The following is a 19014-nucleotide window of genomic DNA, read 5'->3' on the forward strand; positions in this document are numbered from 1 at the left end:
ATGCAAGCTGAGGTGATAAAACTGTAGTGTGGGAGTTGCCCAGGGTTGACTCTGCTTTTGAGCATGAGCTCCTTTGTCAAACTGTTTGCAAACAATAAAATCGAGTTGGACCAGGCCTGAAGTTGACTCTCCTCTTTGGGGCAAATTGGACTAGCCTCCAGGGAGTGAAACTAGCATTTTGTGCAACGATCTGGAGAGCATCCAGGAGTCCCCTTGGACCACTCCAGGGTCGAACGACAAGACCGGCAAAGGTGCCTGTGGGGCATGCCGGACCGCCTTTGAGGTCTGCCACGGCACCAGAGAACAGGAGTTGGGACACCCGGGACGTTAAAGGCATGGACTCCATTGACTGAGTCAACCAGGCTGAATGGGTCCGAAGGGACAGCACCAGGGTGCTGGGTGGAGTAAGTATTGGATTTCCCTTGTGTCTTTCTGTTTGAGTTGCCTTCGGAGCATCTGAGGTTTGTCAGGCTCTGTGTATGGTTTTGAATAGAGGTAGGCACAATGGGGTCGGGTAGCTCCCATTATGAAAACTCTGCAACCCCACTGGAATGCATGCTCAAGAACTTTAGGAAGTTCAAAAGAGATTTTAGAATTAAGATGGCCAAGGGGAAATTGACTTTCTTTTGCCAACTGGACGGGCCAGCATTTGGAATTAGTTGGCCAGACATAGGATCCTTCGATGTAAATCTTATAAATGCTGTATATAAAAATGTGGTGAATAATGCGCAATGGGATCAATTCCCCTATATTGATGGTTGGTTGAACTGGTGTGGAAGGAATCCCCCTTACTTACAGAAGTGTAAATGTGTAAATGTGTTACTGGCAAAGGACCGCAGGGGCAAGAGGTAGTGAGATAGATTTGCCTCAAGGAAAGTGAGGTTATCGGCATTTGGATAAGTGCCGACCAAAATCCACTGAAGACGAGAAAAGGTTGAATATAAAGTTCAATATTGTAAAGTCATGATGGTATGCTCCGAGGTAAAGCCCAAAGCCCCTGTTGTCCCCGATTCAAGCCCCACGGAAGGAGCTTGAAGACTGGGAGACCCTGCCCAAGGTGCCCTGAGCTTCCCCTCATCTTATTTGGTCTGTTAGGTTGGGAGGAGAGGTTTTTGGGGGAGGTAGGGGGCCTTCCAGAGACAGTTTGTCTGCCACCATGTCCAAGTTTGTTAGAAGAAGCAAAAGCAGTTGAAAAAGTTGCAACTTCTGAAGAAAGAGATTTGTTTGAAGTCTTGAAGACTGGCAAAATCAAGAAACAAAGACAGAGCAAGTTCTTAAAATATCAGGGTCTGTGTAAGCTTATCTCTGTCAGCCTTCTCAGAACAGAGCCAAGGGGGAGTTACCTAAACCCCCTCACCAATGCTGGTTTAGCCATAGCAAGCAGAGAGGCCGGAAGGTGTCTGTGAGGACCTGACAAAAGAGTGAGATTTGCAAAGAACAAGAAAAGCATCACAGCTGGAAAGCTGAGCAGCACTGCTCCGTTCTTATCTGTGGAGGAATCTAGGGATGGACAAAAGTCCCTTATCTGTCCTCGAAGCTTGCTTCGCGGTGGGGGGGAGGCGCTTCGCTTCTCCCCCCGAAGTTCATGCGAGGGGGGGAGGCGCCCAGCCTCGCCTGGCCGAAATTCAGGCCAGGGAGAAGCGCCCCGTCTCCCCTGCCGTGAAATAAAAAAGTGAATTTAAAACACACACACACACCCGTGATAGGCTACGTAATGATTTTTACGTAGACTACAGGGACCAAATAAGGAACGCAAATGGTGGCTCCCTATGGGGGCCGCCATTTGCGTATGCACTTTTTTTTTTTTTCAAATTCACCCGTGATAGGCTACGTGACGATTAATGTAGCCTATCACGGCTGACTTTGGAGATCTAGCCATGATAGGTTACGTTAATCATTACGTAGCCTATCACGGGTTTTTTTTTTTTTTTACTGCACTTCTAATGGCGGTGGCGGCAGCCAGTCGAAAGACCAGCTGCTGCCCCCGCCCCCAACGAAGACCCGACGAACTGCCACCGGGACCCGCCACCGGGAGGGACATTCGTGAAAGGTAAATCCCATCCTGGGGGGGGTGGCGGGGTGGTTGTGGAGAATTTCACCACTGATTTCAGGGGGCTGAATGCGTTGGCACTCGGCCCCCCGAAGTTTCGGGGAGAAATATTCCCCCATCCCTAGAGGAATCTAGAAGAGGTGTAAGGTTACACCTTCCCCATTTGAACTGATGAAGAGACAGAGAGGTTTTGTTGAAAACTTCCCATTTTTATGGCCCAAAGCCTTCTTTGTTTAGATCTATCATTGTTCAGACTTTTGAGAGGCACTCTGCACATGGACTGGAACTTTGGACAGTTAAAGACTTGCAATAAAAAGTACTGTGAGGCTTGTCATAGCCTTAAACTCCCGTTGTTGTAGATTGTGTGTTTGTTTGTGATCAGCTCAGTGTACAGTTTGATTTGTAATTTCATCATTCAGATAAAAAGCTGCATTTGACTGAAAGAACTGGGCATATTTAGCCTTAAGAAGAGAAGACTGCGGGGAGATAGGACAGCGCTCTTCAAGTACTTGAAAGGTTGTCACTGAGAGGAAGAACAGGATCTCTTCTTGATCATTTATTTATTTATTTATTTATTTCATTTCTATACCACCCAATAGCCGAAGCTCTCTGGGCGGTTCACAAAAATTAAATTTTTTTTAAAGATCATCCCAGAGTGCAGGACACGGAATAATGGGCTCAAGTTACGGGAAGCCAGATTCCGGCTGAATATCAGGAGAAATGTCCTGACTGTTAGAGCAATACAACAATGGAACCAATTCCCTAGGGAGAAGATGGGCTCTCCGACGCTGAAGGTAATCAAGATGAGACAGGACAGCCATCTGTCAGGGATGCTCTGACTTGGATTCCTGCACTGACCAGGGGGTTGGACTTGATGGCCTTGTAAGCGCCTTCCAACCCTACTATTCTATGATTCTATGATTTCCAAGGCTTTGATTTCATTTACCCTAATGAAGCACACAGATGAAAATTGCTAGAGATTCATAGACTACAAAGGAAACAGCCTTCAAAAAGTTCAAAGAGAAACTACGAAAGTTAGTTTCCCTTTAAAAAGGGGGGCAGCTAGGGGTGGACGAAAGGCACTTACCTTTCGTCGAAGCTTGATCGCGGTGGGGGGGAGGCGCTTCGCGGCTCCCCCCGCGAAGTTCAGGCCGGGGGGGAGGCTTCCCGCCTCGCCCGGCCGAAATTCAGGCCGGGGAGGAGGCTTCCCGCCTCGCCCAGCCGGGAACTCCATTGTTTTTTGTTTTTTGTTTTTAAATGCCCCCGTGATAGGCTGCGTGACGATTAACGTAGCCTATCACGGCTAGATCTGCAAAGTCAGCCATGATAGGCTACGTTAATTGTCACGTAGCCTATCACGGGTGACTTAAAAAAAAAAAAAAGCGCGTACGCTAATGGCGGCCCCCATAGGGAGCCGCCATTCGCATTCCTTATTTAGTCGCTGTAGTCTACGTAGCTGTTTACGTAGACTACGGCGAAAATAAGTGACTTTTGTCCATTCCTAGCTGCAACACAGGTGACACTAGACCACCAGTTCCCTGCCCTTAAATGCATTGACTGGCATCGTCAATGGTGGGGGATGATGGGAGCTGTAAACCACCCATGTCCTAATCTATAGCTTTCATGGGAAATTCTAAGGGTACCCACTGGACCGGTCACAATATCAGTCCTTGTCTAAGAAATGTAAGAGAAACATTGCTAGAGTGATGTGACACCATGAAGAGAGCGTTTCAAAAAAAATTCCCAGGGCTCCCCGTCCTTTCATTGAAGGCCTCCCTATATTCCTGGATCTAACTGCAACCCACGGCAAAGTAACAGGCCCTGGATCTGTTCCATAGTACTTTTGCCACTATCAGAACATGTGATTCTTATCTAGACTGAAATGGGGATAGATTTCTTTTTTTTTTTTTCATTTCTAACTATGTTAACATCCCATCTTTGGTTTTCATCATGAGATGCTCCTTTTTATTCAGATCAGGCCTCAGTACAATAATGTAGCACTTGGGAAGAAAGATGCAGCACAGCAACCCAGCGCTGGAGACCAAGATAGAGAAGATCTGCACGGCTACCATGTATTTCCCCCTTGTGCTCAGGTAGGAGGGCACAAAGGACACCCAGACACTGCAAAAGATGAGCATGCTGAAAGTGATTAACTTGGCCTCATTGAAGGCCCCAGGCAGCTTCCTGGCTAGGAAAGCCACCGTGAAACAGATGGCAGCCAGGAAGCCCATGTAGCCAAGGGCAGTATAAAACATGGCGACAGATCCTTCGTTGCATTGCAGGATGATCTGTCCAGGCTGGGAGTGCATGTCGGACTCTGGGAAGGGTGGAGAGATACCCAGCCAGATGGAGCAGATGACAACTTGGACGCTGGAACAAGAAATTACAATGGAGTTGGCCAGACTCTTCCCCAGCCGTTGCTTCACCTTGTTCCCTGGCTTTGTGGCTAGGAAGACCAGCACCACAGTGATTGTTTTGGCCAACACAGATGCAACGGCCACTGAGAAGATGATGCTGAAGGCTGTTTGTCGGAGAAGGCAAGTCACTTTCCTTGGGTGGCCAATGAACAGAATGGAGGACCAAAAGGAAAGCAGGAGGGAGAGGAGGAGAATGTAGGAGAGGTCGCGATTGTTGGCTTTGACTATTGGTGTGTCTAGGTATTTAATGAAGGTTCCTAACACAAAGGCTGTGATTAAAGACATGAATACTGCAAATGAAGCCAGGATGATCCCCAACGGTTCTCCATAGGAGAGGAAGGTCACCTCCTTGGGGATACATTCATCACGGGCCTTGTTTGGATGCTGATTTTCTGGACATTTGCGGCAGTGGTCTGCATCTGAAAAGAAAGAGGGTGACTGTAGCATCATTAACACTGGTCGTACATGCAGAACTGTCTGTGTTCTTGTAACAGCCCATCAGGACTCACTGGGTCAAGTCCTCCTTCTCCTCTTGCTGAAAACACCCAGGCAGAGAGGCAAGAGGGAGCTGGGTGTGAGTATGCAGTTAACATGGAGCACTGCCTGTGGAGGGCCCAAGCTGTTGAGGGAAGCACGCCACAGCTGTGGGAGAAGTGACTCCTCCGTGGCAACAGCTGGGACTCCTCAAGCTGCTACTATCAGGCACTGGGAGGGAGCAGGAACAGGAGGGTTGTGGGGAGAGCAAAGTAAGGGAAGGCAGGCTGGCTGGCCAAAGTGGCTCGCCAGAGGGCAGACCATGACTGCCAAGGTAGATGCTGCAGGAGTGCCTCACCTGCAAGCATCACCCAGGCCTTCCTTTGCTGGGAGACCTGTTCCTTCCCAATTGGCAGGTACAGGAACACCTCAGCATATCACAGCCTGGGCTTAGCATCTCTCTCTGGGGCACATAAAGAGTCCCACCTGTGACAAGGGCCCTGATTCAGAGATTCTCTTCAAAAGCCAGATTTCTCCTAAAACCAGCTACCATCTAGAGTTTAATGCTTCACTCTCCATATGGATAATACAGAATTCTATTTCTTAAGAAACTCTCTCTCAGACAAGTTTTGTCTTTTTTCTTTACCACAAAAGTATCATCATAATGGTACTAAATTCAAGCACTCATGATAGGGATGTACGAAAGTCACTCACCTGTTTGCGGATTATGTTGATGGTGGGGGGAGGCATTCCGTCCCTCCCCCCGGATTCCTCAGCAGGGGGAGGGGCTCCGTTCCTCCCCCTGGAATCCTCCGCTGCCGGCTGTGTTCTGCGGCAGCTCCACGGAGCAGCCGGCCAGGCCTGGCCAGGCCAGAGCCGTTCGCAGCTGGATTTCCGGCCGCGGAGGGCTCTGGGTAAAAACAAAAACAAAAAACCCGCGTATGCAAATGGCGGCGGCTATGGCCGCTGCCATTTGCATACGTGTGTTTTTTTTTAACCCACCCAGCCACGATAGGCTACGTAAAGATTTACGTAGCCTATCACGTCATGTGTTTTTTTAAAAAAACCTAGTCATGATAGGCTACATAAAATTTTACGTATCCTATCACGTCTTTCTTTTTCTTTCTTTTTTTTTTTTACAAGAGTGGAAATGGCAGCGGCGGCAGCCAGTCAGAAGACTAGCCGCCGCCGCTGCCGCCGCCACAGCTGCCACCGCCTGGAAGATCCGCCCCAGGTGAGTCTCATCCCAGGGGGGATCCGTGGGGGGGCGGGGGGGGCAGGCCGTTCCGCCACGGAGTTCGAGTGGCCGAATGCCAGTGCATTCGGCCTCACCGTGATCCGTGGTGGAATTGTCTGCCATCCCTATGCATGCATAAATTCAAACACATGAAACCTCCATCATCTTTCTAAGCAAGGCTTCTGTGTAAGCAGAGCCAAGTACATTTGCCCTTTCTCAGTGATAACCAAATCAAGCTTGCCAAGGTGATTATACAGGCAACACATCAAAGGAAGCTGATCCTAAGGCATAGTGCCCACTGTTGCATGTTCCGCATCTCTTTTATATACTTTCTGGATGCTATAAAATACCTCAAAACTATGCTTACTACCAATTAACTTTCTAATCTAAGAATCCAAAGGTACTGTAGCATTTCTACTTTAAAACCTTATATGTTTAAATAAGATTGTTGAACTTTGAAGCTTTTTATAGAGATTAATATGCATAACAACAGATTTACACAAACATTTCGCTTTCTTTTGTTGCACAAAATGCTAGTGTCGCCCCCTGGAAGCTAGTCCAATTTGCCCCAAAGGGGACAGTCAACTTTAGGCTGGGTCTAACTCAATTTTATTGTTTGCAAACAGTTCGACAAAGGAGTTTATGTTCAAAAGCAGAGTCGACCTTGGGCATCTCCCGCGCTACAGTTTTATTGCTTATCTTGCATTCCTCAGCCAGCATTTTACTTTTGATTAGTTGCCAGCAGTTTGCTTAGCAACCTTATCTTAGGGTTACTGTCCACTCATTCCAGGCATGCACAGCTCTTACAATACTACGTGCTCCTTAAGACACATACAATGGCTTTTAGGTTACATTTTTACTACACTTTGACAAGTTACAGGTATTTTTTTGTCTTGTGAGCTTGTTATCTTATACGTATCTTCTCTTCTTCTCTGGAGCTTCTCTTTAAATGGACGGCATTAGTTTCTCGGCATATTAAGGTAGACAGAGCTCCTTCCACAATTTTGGCACTTAGGGAAGTTTGGCAAATAATATCACGTTAATTACAGTTTGATCCTTTTCCCCATGCTAAATTGACTTGATGGGGAGATCCATATTTAAGACCTGGCAAGAAAATATTTTTATGGCAGACCTGAACCGATAAGATGATCTTTACTTTAGATCAATTAGTGGGGGTTGATGATGAGTTTTTGGTATTTTCAACTTCGCAAGATCAATTTGATTTGCCGGCTTCAGTGGAATGGCAGTACTTGCAACTGAAACATTTGTTGGTATCTAGATTTGGTCTTCCTGCTTTACTCCTTCCGAGTCTCCTTTGCTATTGGAAATACTTATTGAAGCTGATCAGATGTATTGACCTATGATACATGTTTATAAACATATATTATGAATGAATAAATATGACACAAGTGATTTACAGCTGGAATGGAACAGGGAATTGGAACGTCCTATTTTTCTTAATCAATGGACTGCCATTTTGGTGTCTGTATCGGAAGTTTCAATGGATCTTCGGTTACACCCTATTCAGCAAAATCTCTTATTTTGAGTCTGTTGGACTCCACAACATCTTTTTAATAAAGGCTTGTCAAATTTGGCTAAGAGTTGAAGGTGTAATGCAGTCAATGCTTCTTTCATTCATATGTTTTGGAAATGCCCAACGGCCACCTCCTTTTGGGAGGAAGCTATTGTGCAGATAAATTTTGTATTAGAAGGCTTTTTAATGTTTACTGATGTAAATATTCTTTTAAACTACTTACCCACTTCTTGGAATGTAACAGATGATTAATGGAAATGGATTTTTCACGCCCTTTTGGTTGCTAAAAGACTGATACTACAATATTAGAAGGATGAAAGCTCACCGCCTATAACTAAGGATGGACGAAAGTAGCTTACCTGGTCCCGCAGCTGATTTTGGTGGGGGGGAGGCACTCCTTTTCTCCCCAAAAAATTCTTAGTGAGGGGAGGCGCCCCGCCCCTCCCGGCCAAAATTCAGGCCGGGGAGGAGGCGCCCCATCCCCCCTCGCTGAAATTCTGGCCGGGGGGGAGTGCCCCATCTCCCTGGCCGCAAAATAAAAAAGTAAATTGTAAAAAAAAAAAAATGTGATAGGCTACGTAATGATTCACGTAGCCTATCACAGCTAGATTTTCAAAGTCAGCCATGATAGGCTACGTAAATCTTTACGTAGCCTATCATGGCTCACTTTGGAAAAAAAAAAGCACGTACGCAAATGGGGGCGCCCATGGGCGCCGCCATTTGCGTTCCTTATTTGAGTACGGGTAGTCTACGTAAAGATTTATGTAGACTATGGCGAAAATAAGGGCAACGGCCGCTGCCTCTGCCACCGCCAAAATGCCGCCGGGACCCGCTGCCAAGAGGGACATTCGCACGAGGTAAGTCCCATCCCGGGGGGGGGAGGGGGGGTTGGAGAATTTCCCCACCAATTTCGAGGGGCCGAATGCGTTGGCATTCGGTCTCCTGGAGATTCGTGGAGAAATTCTCCGACATCCCTACCTATAACACAATGGACTGAAGACTTAACAAAACTAGCAACATTTGAAAGAGTGGTATAGGCGTAACTTGCAAATGGACTTATATGCGGATATTCAGAGTTTTTTTACTGAAGCGTGTGTGTAACATTTTTTCTCCAATCTTTTTTTCTTCAGTATTGTAATGTTAGAAACTGAGGATTTTGAACATGTTGTTGTATTTCTATTTTTATTTCATTCTTTTTTCGTTAGGTTTTGTAATGTTTTCAGTTTGTTTCGTTTTGTAAAGATTCACAATAAAAGATCAACTTTTTAAAATCTTATATGTATTTCATTATAACTGGGAATGGGTTTTTAGTAACTTATCTGATGGCCCATCTGGTCTCATTATGTTTTATGGTAGAGCTGTGCACAGCCCCCCACCCACCCCCAACCTGCTTCAGAGGCCACTTTGGATTTAGCCCTGATTTGCTTTGGACAGCATCAGACACCAGATCTGAAGTAAGATTCAGAAATCTGAATTATTCGTATTTTACATTTTCCCAGTGACTTGCGCTGGAAAACAGAAATGGCCATAGCTTTTTTAGTTTGATGATAAACACAGGAAATTTGGAGACCTGGCAGGCCCAAAGAAGATGATTGAACCTGCCAAATTTCAGACAGGTAGGTCCAGTGAAATCTGTGCTAGGCACAGGAAAAACTTGCGTTTTTCAAGTAAATCTGTCAAAGCAAAAAGCTCTCATTTTTCAGTGCTTCCACATCAGGAAATGGAATTCGGGGACCTGGTAGCCCCTATGGAGGGACTGAAACTGCCCAATTTCAGATGGCTAGGTCCAGTGGCTTTTGTGATAGCCATGCATATAATTTCCTGTTCTCAAAAACTAAAGCAAAAGGTAACAAGAACTGCCAAGCCATAGAGGGGATTAGGGTTGCTAATCAGAAGGTTAAGGTGACAATTAGGAAGACACTATCCAAACTCTCATATAGGTTTTCTGAAGTGCAAAACAACCCCCAGCCCCTAGTACTTTCCTTTTGTCTGTCCTGAATCTGCCACTATTCAGCTTCACTGGATGACCTGACACACTTCAAAGGAAGAAAAGTTAAAGGGAGAAAAGTTAAACCTCTCTTTGGCTGCAGTACACATTACCTGGGAATTAGTCACACTGAACTCATAGTGAAGTCACCATGAACTCAGTGGAGTTCATAGCCACCAGCAATACCAGCCAGCCAACACTCAGGTGTCTCAGGTGGGCATGTTCAAGGCTGGCACAGTCCCCCTGGCAGTGGAGGAACCATGCAGGACAGGCTAAGAAGAGTGTCTTGCCTGTTCAGAGTTGATTTAATGCACTGAGGGCAGCGTGGTGGGCAGGCATGGGTGGCAGAGGCTGGCAGAGGAGGATGGCAGCAGCAATGAGGGCACTGTGTGGGCATGGGCAGGCAGGCAAGCCGGCTGCCAAGAGGCAGCTGTGGGGATGGGTGCAGCAGGGTGGGCAGGAAGGCAAGAAGGCAGAGGGGCAGAGCAGAGCAGCAGTGCCATTCCATATGGGCATAAATCTGTGGTGTTGGAGGAAGATATACAGATGCTACAGCACCCCCTTATTCATTTCATTCAGAGCTACAGTCCTGTACTGCAAGCGCAGCCAAGGGACAATACTGATGATGATGATGATGATGATGGTGATGATGATGAGTGGAGGACCCATAAAGAGACACAGAGATGCTAGGAGCAACCCTTTGATGCAGCTAGAGTTGAGTTACTGCTCTGAAAGCACAGACAAATAACTATGTATGTATGTATGTATGTACATGAGCATGCACATGCACAAACACACACACACTGCCCTTCCTGACTCACAGAAAAAAAAGCCAGCCAAAATCAGAGGAAACAGCAGGGTGGGTGTGTTGTTCATGCACCCGAGGGCCTGAGGGTGGGGTTTCCCAGCAGGATCAGGTTGACCTTGAGGAAAACCAGCTACTCCACCAACTTAGCATCCAAGCAGGAGTGGTGGGGTGTCACAGTGTCACACCCTCCTCCTCCTCTGGCCCCTGATCCTAGGGATTTCAGAGAATACCGTGACGGATCTCGGTGAGGCCAAATGCCAATGCATTCAGCCCCCTGAAATCCAGCGTGGAACAAAGCCCCCGGCCCCCCAACCCACAAAAGGCACATGGGACAAAGTCCCCACCACCCCCACCCCATGAAAGGCACACAGAACTGAGCATTTACCTGCTCCCATCAGTGCTGCTTTGCGAATGGCGGCCGTCCTGCGGCCGCCATTCGCTTCCTCCTCTTCATAGCCATGATAGGCTACGTAAATACTTACGTAGGTTATCACAGCTAACACAGGGATGTCATTTGCATCCCTGCAGCGACCGTTATAGGCTATGTAAGTATGTACATAGCCTATCACAGCGGGGGGGGGGGACCCCAGTGTACACAAATGGCGGCGGCCACCGCCATTTGCGTATGCTGGGTTTTTTTTCCCCCTGCTGTGATAGGCTACATAAATATTTACATAGCCTATCATGGCTCAATACAGGGATGCAAATGGTGGCAGCTACAACAGCCACCATTTGTGTCCCTGCAGGGCTGCCCAGTGGCCGTGTGTCTGGCTGTGGGAGGCCGGAGCTGGCCAGCAGCTCTACAGCTTGGCCACGGAGCGGAGCTGGCCAGGCAGGATTCCAGGGGAGGGACAGAGCACCTCCCCCCAACCATGGATGCCCCTGCACGGAGCCAGGTAAGGGATTCATACATCCCTACCTGCCCCAGCCTCTTCGCCTGTGCTTCCCTCACTTGCCCCACCAGGATTTCCTTCCACCCCCTCCAGGAGTTCTCTGCACAAAGCCCATCCTGGAGATGGGGGCCTCACATAGTGGCCAGCATGTATGCCCTCTCCTGGGATAGGGTCTTCACCTGCTGTACTAGGCCATCCCTCAGCCTTGTCACCACTTCCCATACATCTGGTAGGAAGCGCCTGCCTGTGACTGGATCCCTGGAATACAGAAACTCACCCATCTGTTTCTGGAGATGCCTGGCCACAGGGATCACATGGCTGAGGAGGGCAGTGCTGGTGCTGAGGCCCCAGAACAGGATGCACCCTCCAGATGGGGGGAAAGCCAGCCTGACTACTGGTTCCGCTGGTCCCACTGGTACCTCACCCCTGCCCACCTCTGCCCCTGCCAAGAGCAGCACCAGGGTGGTGGTATCCCTAAGATGCTTCATATGCATTGTGCATCGTGGTTTGCTCCACAGTATATATGGTCTGTGTATGTACTGTTTGCTTGAGAACAATAATGCTGCACTCACAATAGACCAATCTGGATCCTATTTGGATCTGGACCGATTTGGTCCAAATCACCCAGCTTCGGTTTGGACCCAGAACTGATGTGGTGCACAGCCTAAGTTAAGGTACCCTCTTTAACCCTGTTAAGTGAAAATCATAACCTAAAATTTAAGATTTTGCACCTCCTTATCTGGATTCCTTTTGAATCAGTAAAAGGTGTGAATGATTTATCTCTAATGGCCTGGTACTGTCTCAGCAATGAGACACTTTTACTACTCCTGGGTCGGAAGGCAAACCTTGCTTGCTTTAGGCATTGGGGTCTCATTTTTAATTCCAGAATTCTCTTGGAGGCGTTTGCTTATGGAATCTCCTCATTGGGCAGCAGGGATAAGATGATGCCGGTAGGAAAGATTGGCCTGGTGTGCCGCACACCCCCTGCCTGGTCTGCAGAGCTACTTCCCTGTGAACGGACAACATCCACTGAAGGACAGCCATGAAGTTTTGCCCCCAGAAAGGCCAGGATATCTAAAGGGGAGAGCTGAAGTTGTCCCTAGTTGAAAGCCAGGAAGGGAGGGAGGGAGGCGGAGTTCCTTACCCAGAGTTGTAAGTATATATGCTTACCAGTCCTCAGTGCTGTAACTGGGGGAAAGAAGATGTACAATGAAAAGCTGCTTCAGTGATTATGGAGACTATGGAAGAGGGTGGGGTTACTGTGCCCCTGCTGGGAGACCACTCAGAGTTCTCTTCCATTTGGAAGAAAAATGGGGATGTGGGAGAGGTGATCAACAACAATGCATAGCAGCGGAGGGGAGAGAGAAACATTCCCTCTAGAGGACATGCTTTCTGATCAGGAGGTTAAAACCAAGGCCTCATCAGCAAAGAAGGATCTCAGGCAGTCAGAGCAGGAAAGCTGCATCTGAGAGACCTTATGGAGCTGATACTGCCGGTCAGAGTGAAATAGTCAGTGCTGGGCTTGATGGATTGAGGGGTTGACTGGATAGGAAGACAGTGTCCTGCGTTGTGCCGATGTGGGTTATGAAACATGTTAAGCCAAACACTTTTCAGGGAGTGTCTATGTGATTATTGTATCTTTGTCTTCACCATGTTCCTGTGAGCTATATGAGAACAGGAAGTGGTTAATTCCAGGGAACTCCCATTAAGTTACATCCATGCAACAGGAATCCTTCATACAGCCTCCTTATCTTACACATCCATGGAAAGTTTTGCTAGAGTGTTTGAAAGGAATAGAAGAGGGAATCAAAACAGAGTAGGGGAGAGTACTGGGCAGATGCATACTTGCCCTGTTTTCTCAAGGGAACGCCCATTCCTCGGAGGTCACCTACCATTCTGAGTGGAGATTGTCCCTGCTGCACACGGAGCACAGGCATAGCAGCAAGGTGGCTCTCCGTCCTGAATCGCTTTGGCATATCCAGGGAGACAGCTCTTGACACACCGGGAACGAGGCACAGTCTAACAATGAAGAGAAGGAGCACTAAGGAAAAAGTCTGAGAGTTATTTGGGCCTATGGAAATCAATCATAAAATCTGGAAAGGACCCAACAAGCTTTCTAGCCTTAGTGACCCCAAGTGACCTCAAGTCTTTATCTTACGGAAACACTATTTATGCACAACAACATGGCAGGGAGACCTCTTTGGTCTGTTTGTTTCAACAGTTATAGCCACCTTTTCTATACATGTGCACAAGGCACTTTTCAGAACGGAAAGATCTAAGGAACAATATCAAAGTCAACTAACATACAGTCCTAGAACAACAAAAATTACAAACAGCACCAATACAACTACGACCATAGAACTGGAGACTGTCAGAATGTGGTCCTTATATTACATATAAAGCAGATTTCTTTGTTACATCTTCAAAACATAGTTGTGCAGTCAGTCTCAGTGTGATTGCTCTTAAATGTTAACTGTTCAGGGAGGCAGCTACATAGTCTTGGCACCAGAACTAGAAAAGCCCCTCTCCTCTTTGTATGATTTTTTAATTATTTATCTTTCACTCCTCGGTGGCAGAGCAGACAGAAATATATGATAAAGATTGTTTCAAACACCATGGAATATTGCGGGAGAAATATTATTTGGGTTATTATTATATTCTGTGGTGTATAAATAAGATAAATAAGAAACCCAGACTGAAACAGGTCGAGATAATCAGTATCTTCCAAGAACATCTGCAATTGCCCAACCACTGCCTTCTCAAGTACCTTACCCAGAAAAGCAGTATTCGTGAGTGGGCAGAAGTTTGCATAAACCTCCAGGGAGGCCTTTTCAGCAGTGGACACACCACCCCCTCCTTCAAGATGGTGGGAACCATTCCATCAAGCAAAGACACATTCATGACTCCATGGATGTACTCCTGGCTAGCTCAGATAAGCCAGGATGGGTAAGGGTCGAGAGAGGAGGTTGTACGCTGAACAGCGACGAGCATCTTCTCTGCATCCTCAGTTTTCCAAAACTGACAGTGATCCCATACAGTTGACCCAAAAGATGTGTTCAACACCTCACCAGATACCATACTACAAGTAACATTCAAGTGAGCATAGAGATTGATCCCCAAAGTAGATCACAACATTAACACAGCAGGCCTCCCAGGGCTTTAGCATGGGAAATCCTGGGAAAGATGACAACAACTAGCCAGAAATGCTCTGCTGGATGGCTACTTGAGGATGCAATGGAGGCAACAAGAAGACCTTCTTTGCTGCCCTCGCTGCTGTTCTGTAGGTGTAATTATGTGTTTTTAGAAGTGTACGATTTGCCTGAGAACGTGTCTTATGCCACTTACACTGTAGCCATCTCCCACCCTGTTTCATTGCCCAGGGCCCACCAGAGAACCGGGGACTATGTCAGCCTTCACAGTAGAGCTGTGCCTCACTTCCGTGCCAAATATGAATTCCAAAAGTAATTGGGGTGCTTCAGGGGTGCCTCAGTGAGATCCAAAGCAGATCAGACCAGCACTGAGGCAGTCTGAAGGGAAGCGGGCCGCTGCAAAAGTGCCTTGGTCCACCTCAGAGATTCTGAGTTATTTTGATGCCATGTGAAGCCCAGACAGCATGTCTCTAAATGTATCAACTTGTCAAAGACCAGGGAGGGGGAGAGGAGGTGGACAGAGGGGGGGAAGGGAGAGGAGGAGGGCAAGGGGGGTGAGCTCTGGTGAATGGCAACTCTAGTTGCCAAATTAGGGCTGAACTTCACCCAGCAGTTTCCAATCGGTGACAGTGGTGTAGGGGTGGGGAATACTGTATACATTGGAGAGATCAGCCTGCATTTGTTTCATTGCAAGAGAGAGTGCTGTTACAGGGGTGGTTAGAGAGAGCTGTTTGGTTAGTTATTTGCCTAGATCTGTGTAGTGTGTGTGTGTGTATTGTACTGCAGCTTTGCCCTTGTTATTCTTTCCCACCCAGCCCTTTTCAACTCAAGTCTCCCCTTTCTTTCTTTTCTAGGTTAATTATTTAAAACACCAAAAACATTTCAAAAGTGCTTTAGTTTCCTCCTTTCCTTGTCTTATTCTTTGGCTTCCCCTCCCCATCCTTCTGAATTATTCTACCAATCTTGTTAGTTTTCTCTTTCTTTCTTTCTTTCTTTCTTTCTTTCTTTCTTTCTTTCTACACTCTTTTTTAAAAAGAAAAAGAAGAGAAATATACAAAGTAGTTTAGTTTCCTTGCCTTGCCCTTTGGCTCCCCCCGCCCCCCATTCTCAATTCAGCTCTTAGTAGTTTTCCCTGTATTTCTTGCTAGATCATTTAAAAACTGTCTGTCTGTCTGTCTGTCTGTCTGTCTGTCTGTCTGTCTTTCCTTTCCTTTCCTTTCCTTGTTCTTGGCTCTCCCCCCACCCCCTTCTCAATCCCTGTATTCCTTCTGTGCCCATTTTTGAACTCTATAGCTTTTCCCAAAATATATATAAAAATAAGAACCCTTTTCTTTGCTTGTAGGTAGTTCTGTATTTGCTTTACTTTGGCTCGTGTGTGTGTGCATGTGTGTGTGTGTGTGTGTGTGTGTACATGCTTGTGTTGTGGTCAAGCAAACAGTGTGTTGCAAAGCACTTCCCACAACACCACATTTCAAAATACAAGGGGCAAAGCATTACACACATTAACATATATGATTTAAATTTAATACTACACTGTGTGGCAAAGCAAGCTCAATATGGTGCATCTTTGGGGACTTGGCATTGGATCTTCCCATTGCCCAGATTTCATGTACTTATTTGCAACCAGTAAAAAGTTATAGCTCTTTGCTTTGAGAGTTTGTGTTGAAAAAAGCACATAGCACATCCTGCCTTCCCAGTTTTCCCAGATAATGCGCATTCCATTCAGCCAAAGAGAGCCTGAGGTTGCCCACTGTGAAGCTGAATAGTAAAGTAGTACTAGAAGAGGGGGTTATTTTCACTTCAAAGAAACAGAGATTACAGCAGAGATTAGGGATAGTGACCTCCTCCTAATCACTGCTTACACACCTAATTTCTCTGATTAGCAGCAAAACTATTTGGCTAAACTCTCTGATACTTGGCATGTGGGATCACCTCCATGGGGGCTGATGGGTGCCCAAATGTCATGCACTTCTGTGGAAACAATGAGAAGTTATAGCTCTTCGCTTTGAGAGTTTGGGGTAACAAAATCAAATTTTAATTCTGCCTAGCACAAAACCCACCACGCCAAACTGTTTTAGATTTGACAGGTGGAATCAGCTCAATGGGGGCCTGCAGGTTGCCAAATGTCATGTATTTATCATTAAATCTGTTTCTGTTTTCATTGTTGTTTCTGTTTTCCAATGCAAGTCAATGAGAAAATGTCAAATCTGAATAATTCAGATGTCCAAATATCGCTTCAGCTCCAAATCTGGAGCAAAGCGGGTTGGGTCTGAATTGGTCCGAAGCAAAGCAGGGCTGCATCAGAAGGTCCAAAGCACCATCCGAAGCAAAGCAGGGGGTCCGTGCACAGCCCTACTGCACAGCACCGGAGAGGGAGTTGCGTCTCACCATTCCATAGACCACCTAGAGTCTTTACGTAGACTACCCGTGCCAAAATAAGGAACGCAAATGGTGGCGCCCATGGGTGCCACCATTTGCGTACGCGCTTTTTTTTTTTTTTCAAAGTCAGCCGTGATAGGCTACATAACGATTTACGTAGCCTATCACGGCTGACTTTGAAAATCTAGCCATGATACGCTACGTAAATTGTTACGTAGCCTATCACTTTTTTTTTTTTTTACTTTACTGGGAAATGGCGGTGGCGGCAGCTGGTAGGAAGACCGGCTGCCACCAAAACACCACCGAAATGCCACTGAAACTCTGCCGGGACCTGCCGCCGAGAGGGACATTCGCATGAGTTAAGTCCCATCCCGGGGGGGGCGGGGGGCGGAGAATTTCCCCACGAATTTCAGGGGGCCGAATGCGTTGGCATTTGGCATCCTGGAGATTTGTGGAGAAATTCTCCGCCATCCCACAATGCAATCCTGCAGGTGATTCATCAACAAAGTCCACTATGCGCAATGGACTTCCTTCTAGGTAATTGGGCATAGCATTCTACTGGAAATCTCACATGCCTTATTCAACAGATTATTAGAGCTTAAAAAATCAATAATGTGACACAAACTATTTCCCCTACCCCATTAAAGTGCTTGGACCACACAATGGCTTCTGGGTTAATGGTGAGCTTTACATCTGTGAATGCCTGTCTCTTCACACTCCCAATATTCACTCTACCTGGAGTATTATTGGGAAACAGCAGCCAATTCACAATATCAAAGTCAGGTTCCAGCTCCCCATTCTCATCTAGATACAGTCCATCCATGGAAATATTAGAAAGATGTCCCTCTCTTAAGGAACGGTGAAACTAGAATGACAGAGAAAACAACCAGCATTTAGCAAAGATGCTAGCATCTTCATTATCTTAGTACTTCTCACTTTCAGCTCTAATCCTCGATGGACAGGGGCCAAAGAACATCCCATCTGTGCTCCGAGTGGATGTCAGTGCTTGGTTTTTGATAGCACAACTGAGATACCTCTGCAGTCTCCTCTTTCTGCTTCAGCCTTTTGGAGAGGACCAGAGACATTAATTTTCACGCTAAGGCAGCCTTCTCCAATCTGGTGCCCCCCAGATATATTTTGGACAACAGCTTCCATACTACCTTCTTGACCAGGATATTTTGTGATGCATCCATGATTTTTTTCCCCCCAAGGAGCGAGTGGAGACCTAGTGGAGACCACTGCTGACATCCACGGGGGCAGTCATTTTTCTGGGAACCCAGAAAACCAGATATCCTGGTTTCTAGTTTTCCCAGAAAACTAGATATCCTATGGCTGTCTAGCCACTATCTGGAAGCCATAGGATTGCTCCCTCAGTGTATAAATTGGATGCGTTATCCTTCACCATTGGGTTGTTTTTGTTTTGGAGTTTTGACAAAATGGGAATCAAAGAGAATTGGGACAAGCAAGAAGAGTTTGCATTTTTTGGGGTTAACTCTGTGTAAAGTGAAAGGATGAAGACATTCCTAGGCACATCTAGACCTTCAGATGGTGGGAAGCCTTTTTGAAGTTTGGGATATATTTGTTGTTTTTGTCTATGTTCATGGTTTGCTTCCGCTATTCCTGTTTATTAATGTCAATACATACCGTTGTTTGGTAATAACTCTCGTGTCTCTGTGTGTTTGTGTGCATTTGGTGCAGCTACCCAGACATCCAAATAATTGTCCCAAGTTTTACGGGGTGGAAACGTGAGCCAGAAGTGTATCATGGAAGGAACATAACCCAGCACTGTCTTCAGACCCAAGGTTTACATGAGCCAGGAGGAAGAAGGGACCGACAGAGCCAGAGAGAGCTCCCCTGTCTGAAAGACCCCTGCATAGATTCCCCCCTGCAAGGGGGAAGCCTATGGAATGGGACCAACAGAGACAAATGGTTGATGCAAAGAGTCCAAGTTCAGCTAAGAAGGCTGGATCTGTCCTGGTCTGGTCTGAGCAGAAACTCAGTCAGGAAATGCTTGCCTGAAAGGAAAAGCTGTGTCAGTGTATACATGATCACAGTTGGAAGGGCAAATCTGTGGCTGGGAGACATC

The 19014-nt window shown here is 46.7% G+C and overlaps 1 protein-coding gene across 1 annotated transcript in view; it reads right to left on the minus strand.

The window, feature by feature from the left end:
* Positions 1-4696: 4696 nt before the first annotated feature.
* Positions 4697-19014, minus strand: part of LOC146356357 (uncharacterized) — a 29047-nt gene continuing 14729 nt past the window's right edge. The window contains exons 4-6 of the mRNA XM_084832601.1: positions 17664-17793; positions 13293-13419; positions 4697-4886 (exon numbers count right to left, since the gene is read on the minus strand). Of these exons, the coding sequence (XP_084688727.1) occupies position 4886; positions 13293-13419; positions 17664-17793 (258 nt within the window). The 3' untranslated portion in view covers positions 4697-4885. The remainder of the gene's footprint in view (positions 4887-13292; positions 13420-17663; positions 17794-19014) is intronic.

The sequence above is a fragment of the Heloderma suspectum genome, chromosome 2, assembly GCF_057233095.1.
Source record: "Heloderma suspectum isolate Gila_16-S chromosome 2, 16-S_ref, whole genome shotgun sequence".
Classification (NCBI taxonomy): Eukaryota; Metazoa; Chordata; class Lepidosauria; order Squamata; family Helodermatidae; genus Heloderma; species Heloderma suspectum.